Here is a 27,736-nt window from a genome sequence, read left to right as displayed (position 1 = left end):
AGCCATGCCAAACAAATCAGTAAGCAGCATACTTCTGTGGTCTTTGCTTCAGCTCATGACTCTGTACTCTGGCCTTGAGATCCTTGGTTTCCCTCAATGGTAGGCTGTGTCTGGATGTGTAAGTTTTTTATAAATAAATCTTTTCCTCTCCAAGTTGTTTTTAGTTGTTTTTATTACAGCAATAGAAAGCAAACTAGGACAGACATGATGAATAATTATGCCACCAATGATTAAAATCTGTGCTCACAGGACTGAGGCAGAGCTGGAGGATTTATTTAGCTGAGTAACCTAGTGGCCTACTTCTTTTTTTGTTGTTGTGTAAACACCATGACCAAATCCACTCAAGGAGGAAACTTCAGCACATCATTGAGCAAATCCAAAGCAGGAACTCAAGGCTGAAGCATGAAGCAGAGATAATGGAGAAATGTCATTCCTGGTTTGCTCCCAGGTTATGTTTCTTATACAACCTAATGCCCCTTGCCTTGCATTGGTACTGCCCACAGTGACCTGGACTCACCTACATCAGTTAGCAATCAAGAAAATGTCCCCACAGACAGGATCAGATCAACAATCTGATGAGAACAATTCTTCACTTATGTTGCATCTTCCCAGATGTGTCAATTTAGCAAGCAAGGTCACACCTAGGTTTACTTTTCCATGTTGATAATCTTAAACACATACGGGACAATAATGTATTCACATTCAAAATGTGTATGTGTGCACATTTAACACACAGTCTGTTCTCTTTATCTATGAGATGTGTGAATTTAAACTTCATATAAAAATATATAAAAATTAATTGTATCTGGACAGAACATGTAAAAGATTTTTTCCTTTGTCATTAATCCCTTAAAAATTCCCTAACCACCACTTACAAAATGTTTACATGTATTAGGCATTAAAAGGAATCTAGAAATGGTAATAAAGTATATGGGAGATTGTGTGTACTTTACATGAAAATATGAAAATGTGTCTGCTTAAGGTCCTATACATACTGAGGGAAAAATGAATGTATGTTCTTTTAACTGTTTTTAAGATTTTTTATTTTATGTGCATGAATGTTTTGCCTATGTCTATATATATGCATTATGTGCATACCTGGTTCTAATAGAAGTCAGGAGGGGTATCAGATCCCCTGGGACTAGAATTGTGGATGCTGACAAATGAGCCCAAGTCCTCTGCAAACTACTGGGCCATCTCTGGAGCCCTAATGTATTTTTTACGTGTTTATTATTATTTGTGTGTGTGTGTGTGTGTGTGTGTGTGTGTGTGTGTGTGTTTTGTTACTTGCATGTCAGGGCATGCACGTGGATGTCAGGGAACAACTTGTGGAATCGATTCTTTACTTCCATATTTGAGTAGATTCAGGAATTGAACTCTAGTGAGCAGGCATGAAGGGCAAGTGTTTTACCTGCTGAGCCATTTCACAGGCCCGCACAAACTGTACACATTTTTCTCTGATGAAAGGGAGTGTTTTTATATCTTATTCATACGAATTAACTTTTATTCTTAAAAATTACACACTAACTGTGTTATTACCATAACTGAACTGAATTCTTCCAGAAAATGGAGAAAAAATGAATTCTGCTGACACAGAGCGGGCGTCTTAAGCTTAACTAAACTTAAGGCTATATTGAAGAGTTGTTCTGCTGCTTTTTATGCTGAAGGACAGGCTGCAGTGTGTGGTATTTAACTGGGGGTAACAATACACAATAGTTAAATGAATTATTATTTAGTGGTGTGTATTTTGCAGTGGTTACCACACAGCTCTCCAGTGACTTGGATTCCTATTTCATGCAGCAGTTCTGTGGATAGCAGGGAAAGAAGGAGACGATATTTAAACAGTCTCTCATCTTGTTTTAATGTCAGGCTCCTGTTCATCAAGAAAGTGTTCTCACGAGTTGGTGCATAAGCAGCGTTGGAAACTAACCACAACTCAAAGCCTCGGACAGCTAAAACACTAATAATTTCGAAGGTCACACAGTTTTTACCGTTCAGCAACAGTTAGAAGGGTAGTAGGATTTAAGAACCAAGAATCCAGTAGGTTTGGTTTCTTCTATGCAGAACCAAGCCTGCAAGATGCTGAAGTAAGCCAAAAGGAACCAGAGAAATGAGTAATGCAGACTGCAAAGGATGGGGCTATAGGGGCAGGGAGGGCTGGCCCGGGAGGTTAGCACTTCATAACTAGTAGTTGTTATTTTAAGTGGTAGTTATTACAGCTATCAGCATTGATGTCTGTGCCTGTATAATCACCACTGCCACCTCCATCAAGGCTCCCTGCATTTCCCAGCCAGCAGCTCCTGCTTGGGTGAGTCATTTCCAGAAGAGTCTCTTCGGGGGTGTCGACTTCCCAGAAAGCAGGAAGTCCCCTTGGGGAACCCTTCTGGCTGCTGAGCACGGACCCCCCAATCGGGCGCCCCCTGAGGGTGAAGACCGTGCCCTTTGGTTTCGGGTTCCCGGGCACGGGTCGGCCCCGCCCTCCACCCGCTGGGACCGCCCAGCTCCCTGGCTCGGGCGCCCAGCCACAGGGTTCGCCGCTCTCTATCGAGGACCATGGCGAGGCTGAGCTGGGGATATGGCGAGCACAACGGTGAGCAGGACTTTAGCAGGGGCAGGTGCCGCCTGGTGGGACCTCTGAACCTGGTGGTGGGTGGGGGCCAAGGGCCTGCTTCCTTGTGTGCTCTTTCAGAGCCGACACTCGAAAAGCCCATCACTGTCCGGAGAGAGCCTGAGAGATCAGAACTCAGATGACACACTTGTGAAGAAAGAAGGACAACTTCAGGGCGGCAGGAGCACTGATCACTAAGTCACGGGACGCCTTCCAGAGACTGTTGAAGAAATCTAAGTAACTTGTAATTTGCATGCTGACATGAAGCTTGCTTAGGGCTTGTTCTTCACTCTTCCTTTCCTACTAAAACAATCCTTTCAGAGACCAAAGCTTAGCAAATGATTATAGAAATCATAACGTGTAGCTAAGTGTACTTATTGATAAGCGTGGCAATGAGATATGTACTTTTCTTCATATTATAAGACATAAAACATTTTTCTGCTTAGTCTATTGAATTGAACTGATTGTTTAAAGTAATTATTCAAAAGAATTGCAGAGATCCAAAGGAAGAATTGCAGAAGTCTATCAAAATGGAGTTTGTGAATACTATTAAAAACTTCAGTTTCATGTGCATTATTGGACAGTATTCTACAGTACATTTCATGCAAATTTTAATGAAGATTTTCCTTTCTTTTACTTTATTTTTCTGACGTTGTGGTTTGAGATGGTGTCTCACTCTGTAACTTAGACTGGGCATAACTCGTGGTCATTCTCTTGCCTTAGTGGAAAAATTTCATTTTTAATTGCAGCTTGCTTGAGGTTGTCATGACTTTTAAAATGCCAACAGATGAACTTGAGAATTTTAAGAATGAAATTTATGTCACAATGACGATCTTATATATTTCACTATCCTCTAATTTGTGTTTTGGAAAGACAATTTCACACTTTTCATTCTTGTCTTTGATGGAATAATTTTTATTGTTATTTGGCAGGTATAAGGTTGTGCTAGTCAATAAGTACTGATTGTATCCTAATAGATAGAAAGTGTTGTTTTCAATAAAATTCTTCTCCAGAAAATTTAAAAATTCCTCTTAGAAAAGGCATTAACCAGGAGTCATTTTATGTCTTATTCATTTTTTAACCTTAAAAAATTATTAATTTTCTCTTTAAAAAATGTTTGGTACCTGAGGAAGTTATTGGATTGCCTGGCACTGGAGTTACAGAGGTTGTGAGCCACCTTGTGGGGTCTGGAACTCGAAGCCAGGTGCTTGGTAAGAGGAACACGCTAGCCTTCTCTCCACTCCCCACTTTACCTCCTAGCTAGGAGCTGTGGAATGATTTTTCTGTTTTAGAAACAGTGGTTTTAAGAGGCCCACACCTTAAAGGGAGATTTTGTTAAAATTCTGTTGGGATGTGCCGCATCCTAACTAAGCAAGCCTTGTTATTTCTTCTTGTTTGACAAAATTAGTGCCTGGTCAGACTAAGGGGATCTTGAGCTGAGAGCAGCAGGGATGAAATGGGATGGACGGGGAACTCTAGACAGACTGCCCTGTTCCCAAGCAGCTTGTCACTTCTTCCACTAACCTCTGATCATATTTAATGGTTTAGGTCATGTGACATTACCAAATATGATATATCATTATGAATATTCAAAAATTTGCCAAACCTGAGGAACCATGTGCCTTTCCCTTAAGAACCAACCATGTTAACGTGGGTTTAAGTTTGAATGTGCCAGAAAATGTACAAAGGCAGGCCTCTCTTAAGAGATACAATAATGCAAGTGACTAGATAAATTGGCTATTTGAGTCAAGTGATTTTTTTTTGTCTTTCATAGATTTGACTTCTCTATAATCAGCTCTGGTTGTGAATGGCTAGGAATTGATGAAGAAAGGGATTCAAAAGTGAAAGCAGCCCCTTGCCTGTTATAAAAATGTTTGCACATTGTGACAGATGCATTGCATATTTGAAATCTTGTACTCCTTAGCTAACTTATACGTGGTGGCCATGAAAAGGAAAGATTTTCTATATTAAATACAAAGACTGGATTGTGAATAGAAAGAGTACTCACATAGAAAGATAAGTGAAATGATCTAATAAGAAAATGTAATGCCTTTTGTACAGTGTCTTCTGGGGATTTTTAATGTGAAATTGCTATGATCCAAAGTATCTGATTCACAGACACCTTTTGAGCAGAGTGTGTTGTCATGTATTCATGTTGCGGCTTTTTTTACCCCCAGGAACCCATGTGAGCAGCAATGTTATGTTTACTGGCCATTTTATTTGGATTATTCTGTGTGAAAGATTTGTGTGTATGTTGGGTAGCCTGGGTGCACATCACAGGTAACTGAGCTGAGCTGAGTGACATTCAAGACATCTGTGAGTGGTGTAACAAACAAAAACTAACAGGAAGTATCTTTAGGATGACTGCCTTCTTTGATCTTAACATGATCTTTTCATTTATCTACTTTATAGACTTCGTGGCCTCTGGAGCAGCCAGGGCACATTCTTGATTTTGAGATGGAATTTCTTTGTTTGCAACAATGAATTGTACTTTTGTTTCAGCTTGGTAGATGGGTATCTTTGGGGAATTCTTTATAAAATGTAAATATTCCTTTACCTTTAAGCACATTTAATTATGTAAACAACTTAAAGCAAAATAAATGCTTTCCATACCCACAAAGTACTAGTCCTGCTTAAAATGTAAGTACTGGGGCCTTGAGGATGAAGATATTACTTTTACTAATCTTTTTTTAGGGGGTTGTGGGAGACATGCTTGTGTATGCTAGTGTTTTCTTCTGTGTGAGTATATATACATGTGCATGTGTGTGTGGAGATCAGAGATTGACCTTGGTTGTCATTCTCCTTTGTTCTCTATCACCTTCTGCATAATTGAGTTAGGGTCTCTTGGTGTCTAACTAGCTAGTTTGCCCAGACACCCTCTGTTTCTACCTCCTAGTGTTGCATTCCAAATGAGCTTCCACACCTACCTGGCGTTCATGTGGATGATGAGGACCCAAACTATCATTGTCACGTTTGTGCTCCAAGCACTTTATTCATGGAGTCATCATCCTTGTGGCCTGTTATCAACTTTAATTTGTTGAGTGAAGAACTTACTTAGCCCTTTTCTTTTGGTCCTATACATATCAGGCCCTATTCACTGGAATGAATTTTTCCCCATTGCTGATGGCGATCAACAGTCTCCGATTGAGATTAAAACCAAAGAAGTGAAATATGACTCCTCCCTTCGACCTCTCAGTATCAAGTATGATCCTGCCTCAGCTAAAATCATCAGCAATAGTGGCCATTCCTTCAACGTTGACTTCGACGACACAGAGGACAAATCAGGTTAGTTCTGTTGGTTTATTTGTTGTTTTAAGACTTTAGGTAGTTAGACTTATTCTCCTATCTTTCATTCTGGAATTTTCAAAATTGAAGCATATTTTTTCATGTGAATTTAAATGCTATCTATTTGGATCTTAAGATAATGTTACCATAAAATAGTAGAGAAAATTTGTAGGAAAAAGTGTGCTGGATGATATTTAAAAATTGGTTTTAGCTTATTATTACTTAATAGTTAAAATATTGAAGTTTAATAGTATTTCATAAAAGATTTTAATGTTTCTTTTTCCTGGAAACTTTAATTATTTTTTTAGATTTATTTATTTTACATGTCTGAATGTCTGAATGTCTAGAAGTTATGATGGTAGTGAGCTCCCATGTGGGTATGCGGAATTGAACCCAGGTCCTCTGTACAACAGCAAGAAATACTCTTAACTTCAACTGTTGAGCCATTTCTCTAGTCCCATGTTTCTGGAAAGTATTTATTCATAATTATTTTACTAATTATGGTAAGCATACAGTACTAAGAGATTTGTTTTTTAAATCTTTTTTTTGCTTACAATCACAATATGTATGTGTAGTAAAAAATGTAGAGAAATGTAGGACAAAAATTATGTATATCCCTACAGTTTATTATTATGTAATCAGTGTGGCGCTTTTCCTTAATATTTAAATTGATATATATATATATTTAGATATATATGTATATATATTTAAAGTGACACACACATGTATATATATATATATATACACACATGACATATTAGTATTTTACATTTACTTTTTAAGTTATGTTTAGGCTGATGTTATATTACTCTAAAACTTTTTCCTATTTAAAATATTTAATGGATTTTTTCATTAAAATGTATAGCTCTAACACCCTTATAAGATATACCAATTACTCTTTTATCATAATTTATTAATATGTCCTAATACTGAACATTTAAGGAAGAAGGAAAGTAGGTATTTAATTTAAAAGTAGGAATATTTAAAACATCTATCCCTTATATTTTTCATTGCTTGTATTAAAAATTATATTTAATTTGTTCACGGTTCATATCTTTCACAATGTGAATTGTGGACTCACTAAGTAAAAATTTAATTCACATGGCAGTTTATTACTTAAAGGGAGAATAAAATAATATTTCTTAAAATGAATATTTAATACTGTTTGAGCCTACCTGCTGCCAAGCATGAATGATACTGTGTTAAAAATATATATCCAAATGGAAATGTGTGAAAACTTGCTTGTCATTTGTGTTTTCATGTAATTGTTTGATGCACTAATGGAGGTTAGTGTAGGTTCCATGGATTGAACTCAAGTATTAGGCTTGCTGGGCAAGCATGTTTATCCCCTGAGCCATGTCATTAGCTTCCTATTAAGGATTTAACAAATTTAATCATTTGATTCATCAGCTTATAATTGAAATCATAATATTCTACTTTTGTTAAAAGCATTGTTGTTAGCTTTTATACGTGTCTTTTTTACATTTATTTGTCAGGTCATCACAGGGGCGCCTGTACAAAGTATATAAAGAAAAATGAATGCGATGTTTCTTTTTATGAGAAGCAGAAAGGGGAAACCGGCCTTATTTATATGTATTCAACTGCCCTCATCTCCCCATATCTCCTCTTCCTTCCTTTCCTTCCCTTCCTCTCCTCTCCACTCTTTCACTATTTTGAGACAGGGTTTCTCAATGAACCTGGAACAAGACTGCAACCTGCAAGCCCAACAATCCTCCTTGCCTTACCCCACAGGCCTTGCAGGTGCCTCAGGGCCACATCTAGATTTTTCTCTTTTGTTTTGCGGTTTGTTTGTTTGTTCTTTTGAGCCAGAGTCACTCCGTGAAGTCCTGGCTGACTTAGAACTTTCTATATAAACCAGGCTGCACTTGAACTCAAATAGATCTGCCTAATTCTGCCTCTAGAATTCTGGGATTAAAGTAGGAGCCACCATTCCCAGCCCTGGCTGTCAAATACTGGCCCACATGTTTGTATAACAAGTGCTCTTACCCACTGAGCCACCTCTCCAGCTCCAAGAAGCCACTCTTGACTAAAAGTTAACTCTGAATGTTATCAGTGAATGTAGCAGAGGCACAGAGTTGTCTTCATGGTCCTTGAGGGTTTTGCTTGGTTGTGCACACTGCCTAACCTGCAGGCACTCACTCTTCAGCATGTTAATAGGGGACTAATGGGCATGGAATTCTTTAGGAAGTGTATCTACTGCATATAGAGGAGGGTGACGAGGAAAGAGAAACCTGGTAGTGGAAATGGGCTGCTCTTGCCTGTGATACTTTTCTTTCTAGACTCGGAACTCCCTTTTCTCAGCATCTCATCTGGCTCTGGTTCCTGTAGTGTACTGGGATGACTCCACCCAGAACTTCCTACCCTATTATAACAGGCAGGTTGGCTTCTCTTAACCTCTTACATTAGTGTTTTATTTGGAAGAGATTTCTTTTTGGAAATTCTAAATGAAGGTAAACAATAGCACATGTGACTTTGGAGAAATTATTACTTTTTTAAAGAATAAAATGGAGAAAATAGTTTATTATTTACTCATCAGGGATGGTGGCCCACCATTTGTAGCACATCTGCAATTCCTTCTTTTGTCAGGTATTTACCAGTCTAGTTGGCTGTGGGACCTGGGAGAGTAGAACCTATAAATGAGGTAGACTAAAATCTCATGCAATAGCCAACTTTATTCAAAGCTACCGACAGTTTATTCTCTAAAGATTAAGTGAACCACATGAGTAAAATGTCCAATCATAATGGCAAACAGGCAAGTCTCACTTAGCAAAAACATGTCTTTCCACAGAGGCATATGGTTGTAATGGTATGCTCTGTCCCCTTAAGAGACAAGCCACACCCACTCCCTCCCTGTCTGAGGAGGCAAGCTGCTCTTTAGCTTCCAGCCTGAGTTCCTTCCTTTTTACATCTCCCTCATGAAGAGGCAGCTCCCCCCTCTCTCTTTGCCTCTCTGCTCTTCTCCCTTTCTCCCCTTCCCTTTCATAACCCACTAAATAAATATTCAACCTCACTCTGCATGGCACATCTATCCATCTGTCTCCCGCCCACCAAGTGGCTCCCTGCCTGGGACCAGCCGCCTTCAGAGACCTGCACTGTGGTCTTGTGGTGTGCCCATTTGTCTGTCTTTCATCGTGAGACTCTCACCCACCACGTGGCTCCTGCCTGGGACTCATGGCCTGCTGCAGCCACTTGGGGAACTGCACTGTCCCTACCTGGGACTGGCTCCTCTCGGGACTTGCTGTCCACTGCTGCTGCGTGGGAACCTGCAGCATTTCTGCCACTGTAGCCACTTGGGGATCTGCAACATTTTATTTTTACCATTACAACTGTAGCAAGCAATAATGAGTAATCTTAGGTAAACTCACTTCTACATGCTAACAACTGAAAGGAACACAAATGCACATTTCAATACAAATTTCATGTTTTTGAAAAAACTGAGATCACAAGACTTGTCTTGTTTTCTTAGAAGTTTCTCACAAGAACTTAGACTTGAACCACATATTATCTGTTTTGTTAAGACACTAATAATAGATTTTTTTATGACAGGGGTTTCTTTGTGTAGCTCTGGCCTAACTCCCTCTGTAGACTAGGCTGGCCTTGAACTCAGAGATTCATCTGCCCCTGCCTCCCAAGTGCTGGGATTAAAGACATGCTTGAGCTACCATCACCTGGCTAAACAGATATTTTAAACTTATTTTTCCTGACCTGACCTCATTCAAAAGAACAGTCTTCTCCACAATTAGGCATTCGCTTATTATAAACTCACGTGGCTATTTTACTGAAATACTGACCTGTACAGTCTGAATGTGTAACCTGTAAAACAATCCACATATTTAGCCAGGCAAAGCTGGCTAACCTGACTTTAACTGTAGGATGTCTCTCTAACAATGTGTATTCTTTGTATCACTTTCTTTCTCCAGAGCCAGCTTGCCTGAGTCTTCACCCACATTGATTGATTACCTAAACTCTCTAATCTCCTTTCTATACGCAAGGGACTGAGTCTTTGGCCAGCTCAGATTTTGTTATGCAACAGCAAGAAAGAAAAGCACAATAGAGCACTTGACTACTTTCCTTCAGGCGCCATTCCAGCTGCAGTCGGTGTAGGCCTGAGTAAAATATGACTGGTGTCACTCAGGGAACTCATGGTGAATCGATTTAAAGGCAAATCAAATATCTTATCAATTTATTCATCAGATATTTGTGCATCTCCTCTGACAGGTACCAAGGTAGGCAGTGGGAATAGCAGGATCACAGTCTCTGCTTTCATGTGTGCAGCGCAGTACAAGGAGAAGTGTAGTGTGAAGCGGCGGGGCTGCGTCCCGCCACCCGCCGCTGGCTAGCTTTACACCCGAAATAATTACACGGAAACTGTATTCTTTTAAAACACTGCCTGGCCCATTATCTGTAGCCTCTTATAGGCTAATTCTCACATCTTCCTTTAACCCATATTTAGTAATCTGGGTAGCACCACGAGGTGTGCCTTACCAGGAGAGATCTTAACCTGCGTCCATCTCGGAGAGGAGCAGCATCGAGACTCACTATGGCGAATGCCTGAAGCGTCTCCCCCACTCTACTTCCTTGTTCCCACAATTCTGTTCTGTCTACTCCACCTACCTAATTTTCTCTTAAAGGGCCAAGGCAGTTTTCTTTATTAATAATGAAAGTAACACATAAACACTCCTCCATCAGAGAAGCAATAAAAGTATTGTGTTTCTCAGGGGAAAGCAAGAGCAAACTCACACACTGGCCTCAGTGGTGATCTCTTCTTTTTTATTGTTCAGAATGCTTTGAAATAGCCTTCTTTGGGTACTATCATTTTTAATGTGTGCATGTGCGTGTGCGTGTGCGTGTGCGTGTGTGTGTGTGTGTGTGTGTGTGTGCGCGCGCGCTCGCGCGTGCGTGCATGCCATATAAATGTGGCTGATAGGGGAGGACAGAAAAGGACATTGGATCCCCTGGAAATATCTGCCCACCACCTGACATTGGGGCTGAGACCTGAACTTGGGCCCTCTGGAAGAGCAGCAAGCAGTCTTAACTGCTGAGTCTTCCTTCCTCACCCTTATAGATGACAAAAATATCTATACTAAAACGCTTTTTTATATGAGGTGTATAGGTTTTGAAACTTAAGCCTGTGTTTTTGTTTGCGTGTGTGTGCATATGTGTATGTGGTGTGTGAACACACAGCACTGGTATACTTTCTGAAGAATAACTTAAATATATGTTATTATTATCTATGTTTCTCCAGTCTAACAGTTTTGTTGTATGTTAGTTGTTCGGAAAAAATCCTAAAATGAGCTGCTTAAGAAATCCAGTCAGGCCAAATCAAACCGAATAAACATACCCATGTTTTATTAAATGCAGCCCTCTCGGGTGGCCGAGAGCATGGCAGGGGAGACAGAAAACTGGGAAGCACATGCAAAATCTGGGACCATGTGTTCCTCCTCTGGGCACCCACTTAAATACCCTGTGAGAATGGTCCTGACTCTTCCCAAGGGGAGGGGTCAGGGCCTGGCATGCTGGGATTTGGAGTCCAGTCAATCACAACTCCCAGGCCAGGGGACTGGGATGGATGCCAGGAGCTGGGGTGTCACTCCCAACTTTACATTACATTGATGGAGTTTAATGTATTCAGCATACAAAGTTTTCTTTCTGTCCCTATGTCTGCAGCATACAATGGAATTAGGCAGAACTAGTTTAGGACTCTCTTCTGTTCCCCTTCCTCCCCCTCCCTTTCACTCCTCTCTCCTTTCCTTCCTCCCTTTTCTTTTTTTTTAATTTGTTATACAGGATAGCTTCAAACTCACTGGATAACTCAGGGTACCAAGGTTACATGTGTGTGCTCCTTCACCTAGTTTAGGACTGTTTTGTATTAAAGTGTGTTTCTATATATTTATGATATAATTTTATTATCATAATCTTAGAGATAATATTTGCTGGAGGGAAAACACTGAAATATACTTCATCAAAGTGAAAAAGACACCTTGAGTTTTAAAAAATAATTTAAATTCTTTTTATAGTTTATGTTTATTTGCAAGTACTCTAAGCACAGAAGGTGAACCAGTCTTTACGGGCATAGCAACAGCCATACCATGGTAGCAGTGGGTAGCATGTTTACAGTGCTGTTGTGTACTGTGCATTGGAAAGTCTCTTGCTTACCGTGTTTCTTCTATTTGCACAATAGTCTTAGGGAGACTGTGTCTCTCTCCAGTGGTTAGATGTGTAAATGGCAGCTTAGAAGGTAGGTTTTATCCAAGACCATGCAGATAGAGAAATTCCAGACTCTTGTCATCCAGACATCCTGCACAGCCTGCATCTTATCATACAAGCTATTTGGCTCTCCCAAGCTCACAATGAACCCTTTTTGCCTTTCATATTCTTACTCAGGGAATCTGGCTTGCACTCAGTTAAATAGAGTGGATTTTCACTTTTGAGAATTCCGATCCTTTTCCTTTGCTGTCTGTGGGTGTGCCGTGACTCACCACGTATTCTGTAAAGATCTACATGGTGGACTCTGTTTCCAGTGGTGTTGTTTTTCTCACTCTTCATATATGTAAAGTTGTATCTATGCCTGCAAACAGAACCCATTTGTAAGGACAAGAACGTGTTTAGTGGTTCAGGGAGAAGTTTTTATGGGATGGATAAATGTGATTTTTCTTGCTAACCATTTAAATGTGTTGGTGTCTAGTTCTGCGTGGAGGTCCTCTCACGGGAAGCTATAGGTTGCGGCAGTTCCACCTACACTGGGGTTCAGCAGATGACCATGGCTCTGAACATATGGTAGATGGAGTGAGATATGCTGCAGAGGTAAGCTGCACACACAGCCTACTCCATAGCAGAAGCCTTCCATAGATCCTCAGCTACTTAGACACCTCAGTGTCTGAGACAACATCATTCATCTAACAGGAAAGCTTCACATGTGGCCTCTCATGCCCTTAAACCAACTTTGAGAGCATAGTGTTGCTTATATGTTTGGAAATGGGTGAAGCTTAACATGGTGTCACATGCCTGTAATCCTTGCACTGGAGAGGTCTAGGCAGGAGGATCAGGACTTCCAGGCCAGCAGCCTAGGATATATGACAAGATTCTATGTGATAAAACAAGACCAAACAGGAATAACAATAAAAATAATAAGAAGTATATTTGTCGGTGAGAGAAAGTGTAAATCACAGACTAACTGGAAAAGAATAAGTTATTTATCCAGTGAGGCATTATGATTCATTTATTTAAAACCCAAGGCATGTGACATTAAACTTCCTCTGTTAGATTTCAAAGACCAGGGAGAAGAGAAACATTTGTATTATGTTCAACTCTGTGCATGTTTGATCCAAACACAAATAATCAGACATAAGCAAAGCTCACATTCCATACATGACAACAATTGATGCTTTAGACATGAAATTCAGACTGCATTTGCAAGAATCTAATGCACTCTGCTACTATTCAGAACATAGAATATGCCCACTCTGGGAGCATGGGCAAACTTGGCTTTGGCAGGCCTTGCCCTTCTCCCTGGTTCCTTTGCCTTGCTAAAACCACTAGATTACATTCCTAACGCTAGCCACTTCCTCCTCCTGAGTTGAATACCAAGATTCAGCTATCAAACTATTAAAATCCAGAAATCAAAGGCCCCCTTTAACTCACCTAATTAACATGCCCAACTACAATGGAATGTTTCATCCTAACACAGGGTTTCCCCTTTTACCCTAATAAACATCGTTATCCTATGGGCCACATCTGTCTCCTCTCTATCCAGAGACAGTCCTTTGTCCCTCCAGGACAGGTATCCTTTCTCCTTTCTTGTTCCTACCCCCTCCACTCTCATCCTATATCTCCTGTCTTTGTCTCCTATTCCCTTCCCTTTGACCCTCTGGGGAAAATAAATCTCCTTTCTGCTGATCACTTGGTCTGGATGTCCTGAGATGATACCATTTCTGTCAAGTCTAAAATTAATGCTCCATTGTCTTGTTCTCTTTTCTCTGGTAAGGTAATCCTTTTTTGTTGTAATTACATTTACTAGGAATACTCTGACTCTTCTAATCCTCTACTTAAAATATGGAGTGCCATATACCTCATTTTAATACTATTTAATAGCACTAAACTTTACCAAGAGATGAAAGCCAAGTCTTTCCTGACTCAACAAAGATTATTTGAGTGGAGCATGTTTGGCCTATGAATTATCTAGGCAAGACTGAGCAGTTAGTTAGCTGATGCTACAGATTCTCTTCAGTTTTTCATATTCGGAGATGTAGTTAGACCCCCAGGATAATGCTGTTCAGAAAATGGAACTTCTTTTCCAGTTTTCTTATTTGTTTCCTATGTACCTGGTCTTTTAGGCTGCCATCTAACACACCCATTTTGCCAGAGTTTTATGTTGCAATACTTACTCTGTCCTCAGGGGAGAAGAGTGAAGTGATAGGTGTTTGGTTCTCTGGCAACACTGATAGCATGTGAGCTGAAGAGTGACTGTGGGGTTAGGAAAGGCTTCTTTGAGATAGCATGTAAGGTGAGACAAAAGGACAGGGAAAAAGCACTGTGAGCAAAATCTTGACTCAGAGTGTTTTCCAGGTAAAGGCAATAACAAAGAGAAGTGCTGTGCAATAGGAATGAGGTTCAGCACGCTGAAGAAGAGAAAGATTGCACGTTATAGGACTGAAACTGGTGAGAGAAAAAGGGGAGGCCCCTATCCTTCAGAGCACTGACCTGCTCTGCTTTCGATTTCCTAAAACACATCTGACTGCCAAGTGGAGAACAGGCTGTTGTGGGGCGAATGTTGGAGGAGGGAGACAAAGCAGAAGACTATGAAAGAGTTGAAGCAAACAGTGGTAATTTGAGTAAGAGTGTAAAGACACTGTAGAGGTTCATGATATACTTGGAAGGCCATGCCAGTGGGGCTTGCCTATAACAAGGATGCTAGCTTCAGCAGGCTGTGGATACAAACCTGGATTCTTAAAGAGGATGTCAGCGCTGGAAATTCTAATGTCTAGGAGACTATCACATTTAGCCCAAAGTTCAGAAAAATCCTTTTGTGCTCAGCTCTAGAGATGGTTCCAATGTGTGAATTAGCTTTTCTAGGTACCTTTGCTTAAGAACATAGCTGTAATCATGTTATTTCCCATTATGAAATTGAAACAAAAAGAAAACAAAGACATTTTAAATTGCAGCCCATGAAAACATAATGTTTCAATCATGATTTGTGGTATTATAGAGAGGTTAGAGAAATCTCATCATGAAAAAATTTGGGCCAAGACATGCAATGGCTGTTGAAATGGGAATGCTCCCCATAGGCTCATGTATGTGAGCACTTGGTCCCCTATGAGTGATGCTATTTTGGGAGGTTTAGGAGGTGTGGCCTGGCTGGGGGGAAATATGTCACTGAGGGTAGGCTTCTTACTGTATTCAGCATTTACTCTCTCTGTTTTGTGCATGTGGTTCGAGATACAAGCTGTCATCTCTCTGCTCCAGCCACCATGCCTGGTTCCTGCTTACCTGTTTCCCCACCATCATGGATTCTAACCTTCTGGATCCCTTGGCCCAAATAAACTTTTCTTTTTCTGTAAGGAGCTTTTGTCATGGATCACAGCAACAAAAAATAACTGATTCATATGGATATGTAAAGAATAGTGTAATGAAAAGGTTAATAGCCTATATTGGAAACTGTATTTGTTTATGGTTTATCCACCATTGTTATATGTTTAATCTGAACTATCTCCCACAAGACCCCTTATTGAAAGGTTTTCTCCCAAGGTTATTGTTATTGGGAGGTTGATGAACCTTTGAGAGGAGTGGCCTCAGAGGAAGTCCTTGGGTCATTTCCAGTGTGCCCTTGAGGGGTATAGTGGGACTTTGCCCCTTCACTTGTCATTGTTTGCTACCTGGTGATGAGGTGACCAGTTTTGCTCTGTCAGGTACTCCAACTAAGTCATGCTACTTTGCCACCTACCAAAAAGGTGGGGGCTAGCTGATCAGGTACTGAGACCACTGAAACTGTGAGCCTGAATAAAATTTTTCTCTTTATAAATCAATGATCTCAGGACAGATGAAAAACTAACACATTAGTGTAAGAAAAGCATAAATCAGATTTTCACATTCATGGTAGATTTTTGCTATAGTACTTGGCAGCATATTTTGAATATCACAATCATTTATCTTAAAAGCACTAAAGTTAAATAAATACTATATTTAGAAATAATTTTACTAACAAGTAAGAATCTTTTTTGTTTTTTTCTTAAACAGTCTTACAAAGTAACTCTGGTTGGCCTGAGACTCACTGTATAGACTAGGGTGATCTCAAACTCAGAGAAATCTACCTGCCTCTGCTGGTGCTCAAAATCTGGTGCGTTAAATAAAGGTGTTTGCTACTCTGCCCTGTAGGAACAATCTTAATCTGATTATTGTGGGGGCTAATTACCTCTCATTCATCTCTAATTGATGACCCTGTTAGACAGGAAGTAGGAAGTTGCTAATTTGTTTACTTTTAATACAAAAAGAGACTATTATATGTTCCTCTGTGAAGGTGTTATATGAGGGAAAAGAGGACTTTTTAATAAACAGATTTTTTGATCTGGTTTCTCATCATATTTCAAACAATTGTTGCTTACCTAGCAGAAAAAAAGTCTACATAGGAGATTTCTTTCTCTGTACTTACACACCCATTTTCTAACCAGTTGTGTTCCTGACCCTTTGATGCCATTTCTCACTAAGCAAGCTATTTAAGGAGTTGTTGTAATTGGCACAGAGCCATTTGAAACTTTACCACCCTCATCAGCCTATCCCCACAGTGAAACATTTTGTATCTTTCCTGAGCCCTGTGAGCTTTGTTTCATCATGCAGTGTTTTAAGGATTCTTTCCTCCCCCTACTATCTCACATGAACGAGGGATGTGGTGCAGAATTCACCTGTGTATGTTTCTGTCTGGATATCCCTTTGTTTCCTTTGATTACATGTGGTTGTTGCACTGTTCCAGTTCTCTTCATATTAGTTGTCTCTAAGTTGTGCAGTTTGATCTGAAGCATGGCGATGAAATTGTGTATTTGAATATGCCAAATTTTCTCTTTGACAGTTGGCTATGAGGGTGATTTGACCATGAAGACTGAATGAGTGCTCTCTTACTGAATTGCCAAGAAGATCCCTAAGGATCTTATCTGAGGTGATCCTTGGTATCATCAGGTCATTGCTTATAACAACATGGCATGGCCTTCAGCATTTATGATAGGAACTAAATCTTCTGGGCATGGCATGTTGCCCTTTGGCTCCTCTCTGTTCTTCTTTCGAGCAGAACTGAAGTGGTAGTCAGCTTGGTTATTCTAAAATTTTTCATATTCCTCTGTATTAAGGATACTCTGTGGCTCACATGTAGGTTTTTGTTGGGTTTTACAAATGTCTGCTTGCCTGAGAATTAAGTTGCAAAATAAGCAGAGACTTTTCAAGAGTCTCAAGTTCTCAAACTTCTCTCTCCTTTTCTCCTGGCACTAGCTGCCTCTTTCTTCATGTTCAGGCACCTCCATTTCTTTGACCCAAAGCCTCTTTTTCCCCATCAAAACTTACTCTTGGCAAAGTATCTGACATATTTATATAAGGTAGTAAATGTAAACTGCCTCTGTTCATCAGCTCAATATGATTATGGGAATATTGTACCCCTACATCAGAACACTACATGGTATCCCACAAATAGATGTAACTACTTAACAGTACAAATAATCTAATAATAAAACATGACTAGTTCTAAAATAGTTTATCATAGGGAGAATTTGCATTTCCCAGCTACAGAAATGTGAGACTGCAATGATAAATATGATAGGTCAGTTTCAGAAGCAACCTTATTACCATCAGCCACCACTTTATAGGAGTTGACTTCTTGGACCTTTAGAGCCCAGGCACCTCAGTGAACCCCATGGACAGCTCATATCTGACCCATACCCACTCATTTGCAGTAACTTCAGTGAGGGGCAGAGGCCCCAGGTCACATGAAACAATATTGGAGTGTGGTAGGACTGAAGAGAGTGGGTAAAATGATCAGGACATAGGAAACGAGCTTTCAAATAGTTGACCAGATATAGCTCGGAGCCTGCAATCGTTCTGATCTCATTTTATATGAATAGATTAGAAGGATAAAGTCAAGGTCTACTGAAGGGTTCTGTTTTAGGGTTTTATTGCTGTGAAGAAACACCATGACTATGGCAACATTTAATTGGGTTTTCTTACAGTTTCAGAGGTTTAGTCCATTATCATCATGGTAGGACATGGTTGTGTACAAGAAGATATGGTGCTGGAGGCGAAGCTGAGAGTTATGCATCTTGATCCCCAAGTAACAGGAAGTGAACTGTTTCAGTGGGTATAACTTGAGCTAAGGCCTGAAAGCCTAACCTCACAGTGACACACTTCTTTCAACAAGGCCACACCTACTCCACCAAAGCCGCATCTCTTCACAGTGCCACTTTCTATGTGCTTATGGGGATCAATTCCAGTCAAACTACTACAGATTCCTTAAACACTTGAGGCCCCAGCACCAGGCAGTTATATCAATGTTTCATTTGCATTTCCACTTTTCAGCATGCTTATGCAAATGTTTGAATTGTTTTGTGTGCTTTTTTTTTCAGCTCCATGTTGTCCACTGGAATTCAGACAAATACCCCAGCTTTGTTGAGGCAGCTCATGAGTCAGATGGGCTGGCTGTCTTGGGAGTATTTCTCCAGGTGAGAATCCACTGTTGTCTTTTAAATACTCAGACATTCAATTTGTTTTAAACAGGAAACTTTTAAATTTAGTATTTCCCATTTGCAGTGAACAGTAAAATGTTCCATAGTAGTGTGGAAACTATCTAATTATTTTTTGCATTGCCACTTGAGCATTTGTATGTGAATAGCAACTGATGCATCAGAAAAAATAGCAGCAGAAGTAATAGCTGAAATCCCAAGAAGAAATCTAGGCTTTTCTCGTTCCTGATTTCAACATTTAGAAACCTGGAACGGTAGAAAATTAAAGCTCATGATTCTTGAGGCCCTTGCTTGACATATTGGCAAATCATCTCAAACATACTGATCAATTGTTTTAAAAAAAAAGCCATAAACTTCTCCTTTTCTGATATTTGCATGTGAACAGACAAGTCCTGTCATCACACCTGGGGACAGTTTCTTTAGGGTGTGCTCTTTTTCCATGCCTCATTATCTGTGTGATGTTGTAACTTGTGGAGCTAGGGTGGGGTTGAGAGATTTTGGGAGTGATATGGGAAGCAGCCAGGACTTTATTCGAGAACTCTAGTTGGTGGCAACAGGATCCAGGTGTGGCAAGAGAAGGGACTTGAATCTCTCAGGGTTTTAAACCTTTAGGTAGATTGATAACACTTTATTAGTGAAATGCATATATTTTATACATTTGTATTTAGAATGCATATGCTCTTCAGGGTAGCCCCTTAATCTGGGACTTGAAGTAACTTTAGCTTGCAAGTAGAAGATCTAAGATTTTATGTAAGCAGCCCAGTCAGTCTGGATCTGAATGTACAACTGGCTTAATAGTCAGTCACTTGTCTAAGCAGTGCTTCTCTCAAGTTAACCTATATTTGAAATGTGGCTCATCAGTTAAGAGTGATTGCTGCTCTTCCAAAAAACCAGGGTTCAGACCATAGTCAGATTGTTCACCAGGGCCTGTAACTCCAGCTTCAGAGAATCTGACACCCTCTTCTAGACTCCTTGGGCATCCAATATACATGATCAACACACATACATGCATACACAAAAATAAAATAAAATAAAATAAAATAAAAATTCCTCTGGTATAATCAGCTTGTCAGGTGGAAGAGAACGTTGGTTCTAGAATAGTCGCTGTAGGCTTGAGCTGACTCTGGCTTTTAGAAAATAATTAAAACTTAAGGACAGAAATGGAGTGCTTGCACTAATTTGCTGTTATAACTATTTCTGTTTTGAAATTTTACATCTTTTAGATTGGGGAACACAATCCCCAGCTGCAAAAGATCACTGACATTTTGGGCTCCATTAAGGAAAAGGTAAAGTTAATTACTATTACTATTTGTTAGTGACTAATAGCTTCCTTCTCTCCTGAATTCTTTTACCTTCTTTTGAAATCTTACATATTAGACATGCATATTCTGCTTTCTTTGAAGCAAGTATCAACTTACCAGACCAAAACTGCAGAACGAACTTACTGTCACTTTTCTTTTTAAAGGGACAAAGAACCTGACAATATCTAAAAGAATCACCAATAAATATATGCAGATTTATGTCCTTAATACTATAATTTTAGAAATAAGACTTAAATTGTAACTTATTTAAAAGACTACTTATGTAAAATAAAATTATTTTTTTCTTGACCTGGGATCTCTCTACACATTTCATTTAGAGCCCAGGCTGACCTTGAACTCATGATCCCACTGCCTCTACCTCTTGACTGCTAGGATATAGGTATATGCCTAACTCTATTATTCTTCTTAAATAAATTGATAGAATTTGCTACTTTATCTGGTCTTTTTTTGGAGTAAGGCAGAGATTTGTTTTACTAAAATATTAATGAATGATAGTAAGTAATCACACAGAATTTGAATGTGTGTGTCTCTGTGTTTGATTTATAATCTGTAATATTCTTTTTGCTTTTCCAGGGCAAACAAACCCGATTCACAAACTTTGACCCCCTCTCTCTGCTTCCACCGTCCTGGGACTACTGGACATACCCTGGTTCTCTGACGGTCCCACCTCTTCTTGAGAGCGTCACGTGGATTGTTTTAAAACAACCTATAAATATCAGCTCACAACAGGTGTGATAATTCTTCCAAGTTGATTGTGGTGTTATCAAAGGAACCGGCTAAATCATTTTTTAATGCTGATTTTATTTCTGCCACATTTTGGAGCCTGACATTTTCTTCCATTAATTAGACCCACCAGGTCTTTCTAAGTAACCTATCTTAGCCTTGAAATCAGGATCTTTCTGCTTCAGCCTCCCATGTGCTGGGATTATAGGCATGTGTCACAATCTGAGGCTAATGGTTTCAAAACTCTACTAATTGACCTTTTGTGTAAGTCTTTAGTCACTGCTCAGAAATATTATGTTCTTAAACTTTAAGCACTTCTTAACCTGTGGGTTGTGATGTTCACAGAGGTCATATATCCGATATTTACATTACAATTCATAACAGGAACAAAAGTATAGTTTTGAAGTAGAAACAAAAATAATTTTAAGGTTGGGGGTCAACACAACACAAGGAACTGTGGGCCAAAGGTTGAGAGCCACTGTCTTTAAGCCTCATTCAGTGTGAAACATAATTTTTAAAAGCTTGTTTATTTGTTTTTGTTAGTTCTTTTTTTGTTTGTTTGTTTGTTTGTTTCGTTGTTTCAGTTGACATAGAACCAGTCTCATACAGAGAGGACAGTTAGTACAGAGACGCCTCCAGAAAGGCAACCCTCTCCTCTTTCCTCACTTCCTAGACTACTGCTTTCACAGTTTTAGAAGTGAACATTGAGATCGGTATCAGCCCGGCCCCCTGAGACACGTATATGCCCGATAGCTTCTAGCAAAGGAAATGCCAGACCCTTTGGGAGGCAGCTCTCCTGTCACGTGTTTCCACTGTAGTAATGGCAGCTGAATTTTGACTTTTGTTGACAGAACTTTGGTGAGGCTGCCTGAGGGAACATTACTAAGATGTAGCTCCCTTCTGTATCCTCCTTGGTAAAGCATTTACTTAGGCATTTCTTTGTTTTGTTCTATTTATCTTTCAAAGTGATAGGGGATCAAATTAAGGGCCTTGCTCATGCTTCAGTCCCTCCCTACCGTCAGAGTAGGTCACAGGGTCGGTAGTCTCAGGATGTCCTAAGTCCTCAAATATGTTCCTCACGTTATGTTTCTCAGACAAAATCTTTCGTCGGAGGTCTGTTTAGCTCTTTTAAGTTAGGCATTGCAGCAGTAGGTACAGTTATTTTTGCAGTGAGTTAGTAGGCCTTCCTGCACTAGGCCTGTGTATCTGCCTGGCTATGTGTTCTCCAGCTTGACTCCATCAGGTCAAGTCTGGTTTAGCCTTCCAAGGTCATCTCAGGCCAAGTTTTCTCTTGGGGGTGAGCGCTGAGATTGTATTGAGTGTTTCTCCTTATTGCCTTTGTATTTAGGGTTACAGACAAGAAATGACTTAGTGTATAGTTATTAAAATACTTCATAAAAGTTTGGATAAAATCCAGGCATGAAAGTGATGCATAGACATACATGCACACAAAGCACTTTTATATATTAAACTAACAAGTAAATAAACATTAATAATCCAGGAGTTCTATGAATTTTGTTCATCATCTAATGAGAAAAATAAAAGACCTGCTTCTGAGTCAGTGGCCTTATAAATGGGGTTAATTTTCTTCCTTTCACTTGCTAAGTTGCTTTTAGTCATTTACTACACTTGAAAAGCTTAGCTAAGTATTATAACTTCAAAATGGCTAATGGCAGGTGGATAATGTTTCCCTTCATAGTTCAAGAACATCTTTATTCCTTAAAGACACTTGGAAAATAACTTTCTGTTAATGTTGTTTTCTTCAATCCATAAGTGGTTTAGACAAGAACATTATAAAAATGTTTAATTTAATTATTTAGTCAAAATAAAATGAACCTTATTAAAAGTAACTCCCTACTAAATTGCATATTATAACTGCCTCAACTGTGGATTCACTGCAGTGTTATATTTGAGGTTCATTGAGCTAAAATTGTTAATGTGACTTTTCAGATATGATAGTATGTGAAAGAATAGCTTAATTTTAGAGCTCTTATGAATTGGAAGTTTCCTTTGAGACATTAACTTAAAATAACTACAGCTGGGATGCTATTAGATATTTTAATCTTTTAGCTGGAGGGAAACATTTAATGACCATTTAAATTACTATTAAGATTTAAGGAATGAAGAAAAAGATATTTTTAAAATCCAATTTCAACTTATTCACAAGGAAAGAAAATTCTAAGACAAAGCTTTGTTAAGGGCCATTACATAAGGTACTTAATTAGGACTCCTTCCAAAATTTCAAGGTTGTTAAAAGCAAAAGGAGACTGAGAAACTAACAAGAAATTTCAAAACAGTGCCTGTGGATTTGGCTTTGTGACAGAGTTCTTGTCTAGTGTCCTGCAAGATCTTACGTTCAATACCCAGTGCTGAAAAAAATGGAAGAAAGTAAAAAAAAAGTCATTATTACCAAAACAAAAAAAAGGCTGAGTACAGAAGCGACTCATCAATAATGCCAAGCTGTTGTCAGAACAATAGCTATAGAAAGTGAACCACAGAATGTAATACATAATTAATAGCAAAGTTGAGTCTGCGATATGTGGGAAATATTTATAGTCTCTTTGTAGTAGTTATGTAAATCTAAATTTTTCCTAAATTATAAAGCTTATAAAAATGCAAAAGAGTTCAGTTGCTCAGTATTTTTATATAGACAAATATATTACTGATTTAAAGAATTACTCAGCAAAAATAATTTTTTAAAGCATTTGCTTTTTAAAAAGTTTTAAACTTTTATTTTTGTTTTACTGTATGTACATGTATGTGTTTTAATCAGGTCTGAATTTTTTGGAATCACCCTAGTCTTGTTATTTAGGTGTTCTGAGATCCTCTTCACAAATGTGACTTTGCATGGTACTGCAGATGTAGATCTGGAAAGATCTAGAAAGGTTAGTGGGGTGGCGGTAGTCTAAGACTCAGAAGTGTACACTGTGTGCCTATTAAAGTGTTTAAAGTGAGCTTTTAAGAGAGGCACATTCTGAAATGTTTAGACTGAAATGAACCAATGTTCAGAATTTGCCTCAAAGTCATCTGGATTGAATTTGTCCATATTGGGTTTCATGGTCTAAGTTGATGAGGATGACTGATCAACGGAACTGCCATATACGGACTGCCCATGCATGCTTCAGCATTGCTAGGGCATAAATTTCAAACTTCGTTCAATTCATCTGGATTAAGCAAAGAGAGACCGGGTAGGAGTGTTGGTGGGTGGAACATTCCTGCTACTTTATTAATGTTTCCATGATAAAAACTAAGTGAAAGAAGATTAAATGAAAATGTTTTTTAAAAAATTAATGCAATTTACTTTTGTGATAGTTCATGATTTAGTTGATAAATAACTTATTTGTTCAAACATCCTGGTTGCCTCTTGAGATTGTCATTACTTAGATGGGGTAACAGGACATTGTTGATAAGTTATTTGGGAGATTCAATGAAACAATGTAATATAAAGCACTTAGCATGGTGTCTGAATCTCCAAGTTCCAGAAAGGAGGTTATTTTCCTTATTACTCACCTTTGGCAGGCAGCAGAGAGTTCTTAAAGATGGCTGAGCACAACTATGCCATAAATGTAGAGGACTTTGTGAAAAAGGATTTCATTTTGCTGAGGTTGCTACTCAAGGAAACGAAGACCTTAGTAGTGAAGCCCCGGAAACCAACAAAGCGGGTCATACCTACCTCAGCCTCCAGGCTGTATGGGGATGTATCTGCCAGGAATGGGTGGGTGCTGAGTCAGTCTAGTGAAAGAGGAGCAAGTTTCCTGCCAGAATGGGCCTGTGCCTACATGAGGGGATAAGATATCTGAGCTAGCCAGCTAGTTCATGAAACCAAAAGAAACTAACCTCAGCAGGGCTTTCCAGGTCTACCTAGCTGGGCTAAAAAGATTTATTCACATACCGTGGGTATTTTTTGGGGTCGGGGGTGAGGTGTCAAAAGTCAATGGTTTAACATACTTCAGAATGAGTTTAAAAAGAACGTAAGCATATGAAATAGCACACACATGAATTCTCAACATGGGGCATAATGTGTCTTGCAGAAATCATCCTAAGCCTAGGCCAGGCCAGGCAAGCATGTTCTCAGAAACATGATGATGGTGATGAAGAGAGTACTGAGACAGGCATAGGACTGTCAGCAAATGAGCAAGCTGGTGGAAGAAAGTTCTACCATAACATGCAATTCTATACTGATGAGGTTAAAAGGATGCAGAGGTATTCATTAACAAGCTTTTAGATGAATTGGGGTGTGTGTGTGTGTGTGTGTGTGTGTGTGTGTGTGTGTGTGTAAATCAAAGACAAAGACAGGTCTTCTAAGCAATCAGTGATGTCACTAGGGAGGTGCATTGTCCTAGAAGGCTCATTCATCACTATTTTGAGGTTGAACTGCATTCCCAACACCATCACTTTGACTGCAGTTATGACTAGGGTTACATTAGCCTCTGTTACTGAATTTCATCAGTGATTCTTTCTCATAAGTCTTAACTGTTTTCAACTAGAATGACCCACTCTAACATAAATGACTATTCATAAGTTGTAATCATTTATCTCTTTATTCCCATGTCTGGACTCCTTAAAAAGACATGCTGGAATATCATTTGTGAAGACAAAGATCTGTTTCTAAATGGGTGATCCTGTATCTACAGGCCATGCTTATAAGCTACTGTGTTAATTGTGAGAGTTTCTTTCTCCTCTTCTTTCCTCCTGGTTGATACTGTACAAGAAATGAAGGGGATGGTAGCCTAACTGATATGGCTTTGAGATCAAAGGACTAAAACTGCATGGAGAATAAAGGCTCTCAGTCTTACTGTTTACCAATTTGTCTTCATCAAAATACAGCAAAAATCAAAACAAACGGCAAACCTTATTCTAATAAGCAGTTCTTTTTGTAGAGCATGAGGATAGGATTACTCAGGTAATTTATCCAGTCTTTATTTTATCACTGTAGACTTTTGCTAAATCGTAGTAAACAATATTAAACTTCCCTAGATTATTGGAATTTCATATCACATTTATAACAGGCAATGTATATAGAGCTCTGAAGCAATTACAAGTACTATGTAAAATTATGTTTATTGATATGCAAAAATGCTTATAGCATGTATTATATGGAAAAACAGATTTTAAACATCAGGTATGTTTGAGCATATTTTTGTAATAAAATATGCCAGGTATGTATTAGAGAGTAGAAAGGGGTCATATGGAAAATTGTTTTGTGAATGTCAGTCTGTACTATTTAGAGCACTTCCTACTTTTACAACTTTGATCCTCAAGTATAGAATGTTATATTCTTAATTTCAGATCCATCATTGTTTGTATAGTGAAGGGAACCTAGCGGAACAATTCTCTATGATCTGTAACATGCGACTTAGAAATTTAGCTTTGCAATATTTTTAGATGCGGGTAGAGGACAGATTATAACTCTTTTATCTTTTCCACACAGCTCATTAAGTTCAGTCTGATTTTATATGGTGAAATTAATTCTTCTCTAATTTTCAACAGCTGGCCAGATTCCGTAGCCTCTTGTGTTCAGCCGAGGGCGAGACGGCAGCTTTTCTGTTGAGCAATCATCGTCCACCACAGCCCTTGAAGGGCCGCAGAGTGAGAGCATCTTTTTATTAACAGCCACCAGTGGGTCAGCACAGCCAGAAGCATGGAGGCAGCAAACAAAACAGAACTCAGACTTTCCTACTAACAACTTCTCTAGACTTTTAAATTTAGGGGTCCACTTTCCCAGTGGTTTTGGCACCACAGAAAAAAACTGGAGCTGAACTAACTAGCTCATTACTCCAGATTTACATGAACACATGCCCAACTGGTAAACATTGTTCGGTGTATATTAATATCACACAGTTCATCTGCCTCAGCTTTCATGTCCATATGGTCAACCTTACAAATCTCAGACTGTACTAAAAGTTTATTGTGGCCTTTAGCTGATTCTACCACATTTAAAAGTGTTTGCTAAAAACTTTAAATAATGGTATAATTGCTGAGCAATCAGTTCTTATGGTTTTTATATTTTTCTTATTAATCAGGACTATATATTTCCTTTAATGTATTTTTCTCAAGCTCTCATTGTGTGTACTGTGATAAAGATACTATGTGAGACACACAGGAATTAAGATAGAATGATGTGTTTACTTTTTTGATCAAAGTAACCTACAGTTTTAGTGAGGAATTCTTCAGGATATAAACAAATATTTAAGACATTATATCATATAATTCATCCACCTAAGAATGTTAATGACCATCAGGGTGATGACTGACATATTGTGTGGTAGTGTTGGCTGCCTCATGGCAGTAACTGGTTAAGGTTACACAATACCACTGCAGCAGAACTGCCCTGAGCTGGTGAACAGGTTCTGTATATTTGGCCTGTGTTATAACAGAGCAGGGAGATATCTTATATCCATTGTTTATTCTGTCAGTAGTGAAAAAACAAACCGAGTTTCACATAGATGCCAAAACCATCCAATGCATTTTTCTAGCAAAGTTCATTTCTCATTTGTTACTAAGTGTCTTAATGATTGAATAAGATGCAATTTGGTAATAATTTTAACCTGTTCTATCTGGAGAGGTTTTTGTTTGTATTTGGTGAAGGGGATTGGGTGCCATGTTTCTTTTTCTTTTCCATTATGAAGTGACCCTATCATTAATTCAGTAATCATAGTTAAGACTTGAATATGTTGCTGGGTTTCTTAATTTCAATGATTTGTTTCAGATCTCTCTCATCTTCTAAATATAAAGCTAATTTTTGAAAATGTTCTTTGTATTCTTCTTGGTAGATAACTTCATTTTGAGAAAATTGTATGATGGAGTCTACTGTCATATAAGACAAGAGCCTGAATATTAGAATGGACACCTCAGTCATTGTTTTTCCCTTTCTGGGTTCAACTGATTTCTCAGTACAAATCAAAACTGCAGAAACAAACACTTTTGTATATTATTTATTCACCAGTATAAAGCCAGTCTCAAAACACCAGGTGCTCCTTTTTATATTATGTTTATTATCTTTATGACCAAAGTGAAATTATATTTACCTTACTCTAAATGAATAACTATGAAGATTTTCAGAA

General features: G+C 38.8%; 1 protein-coding gene across 2 annotated transcripts; it reads left to right on the top strand.

The window, feature by feature from the left end:
* The first annotated feature begins 2,497 nt into the window (after positions 1–2,497).
* On the top strand, positions 2,498–27,736 carry Ca13 (carbonic anhydrase 13). Of its 2 annotated transcripts, XM_038347561.1 has the most exons (7): positions 2,504–2,590; positions 5,696–5,893; positions 12,600–12,718; positions 18,511–18,606; positions 19,851–19,913; positions 20,523–20,678; positions 26,163–27,735. In XM_038347561.1, exons 1-7 carry the CDS (start codon positions 2,554–2,556, stop codon positions 26,280–26,282), a joined length of 789 nt encoding a protein of 262 aa, XP_038203489.1. In that variant the 5' UTR covers positions 2,504–2,553; the 3' UTR covers positions 26,283–27,735. The 2 variants fall into 2 exon arrangements, with proteins under 2 accessions (XP_038203490.1, XP_038203489.1); XM_038347562.1 differs by lacking the exon at positions 12,600–12,718 and having other exon boundaries at positions 2,498–2,590; positions 26,163–27,736.

The sequence above is a fragment of the Arvicola amphibius genome, chromosome 11 (genome assembly GCF_903992535.2).
Source record: "Arvicola amphibius chromosome 11, mArvAmp1.2, whole genome shotgun sequence".
NCBI lineage: Eukaryota > Metazoa > Chordata > Mammalia > Rodentia > Cricetidae > Arvicola > Arvicola amphibius.
This window is presented reverse-complemented; position numbering and strand designations above follow the sequence as displayed.

What these genes read in the sequence shown, in the direction of transcription:
- Ca13 (XM_038347561.1), top strand. Translation starts at nt 2,554, where the DNA reads ATGGCGAGGCTGAGCTGGGGATATGGCGAGCACAACG. An exon ending in CGACACAGAGGACAAATCAG is followed by an intron (nt 5,894 to 12,599) that starts GTTAGTTCTGTT and finishes GTTGGTGTCTAG; the next exon opens with TTCTGCGTGGAGGTCCTCTC. An exon ending in TCTTGGGAGTATTTCTCCAG is followed by an intron (nt 18,607 to 19,850) that starts GTGAGAATCCAC and finishes TACATCTTTTAG; the next exon opens with ATTGGGGAACACAATCCCCA.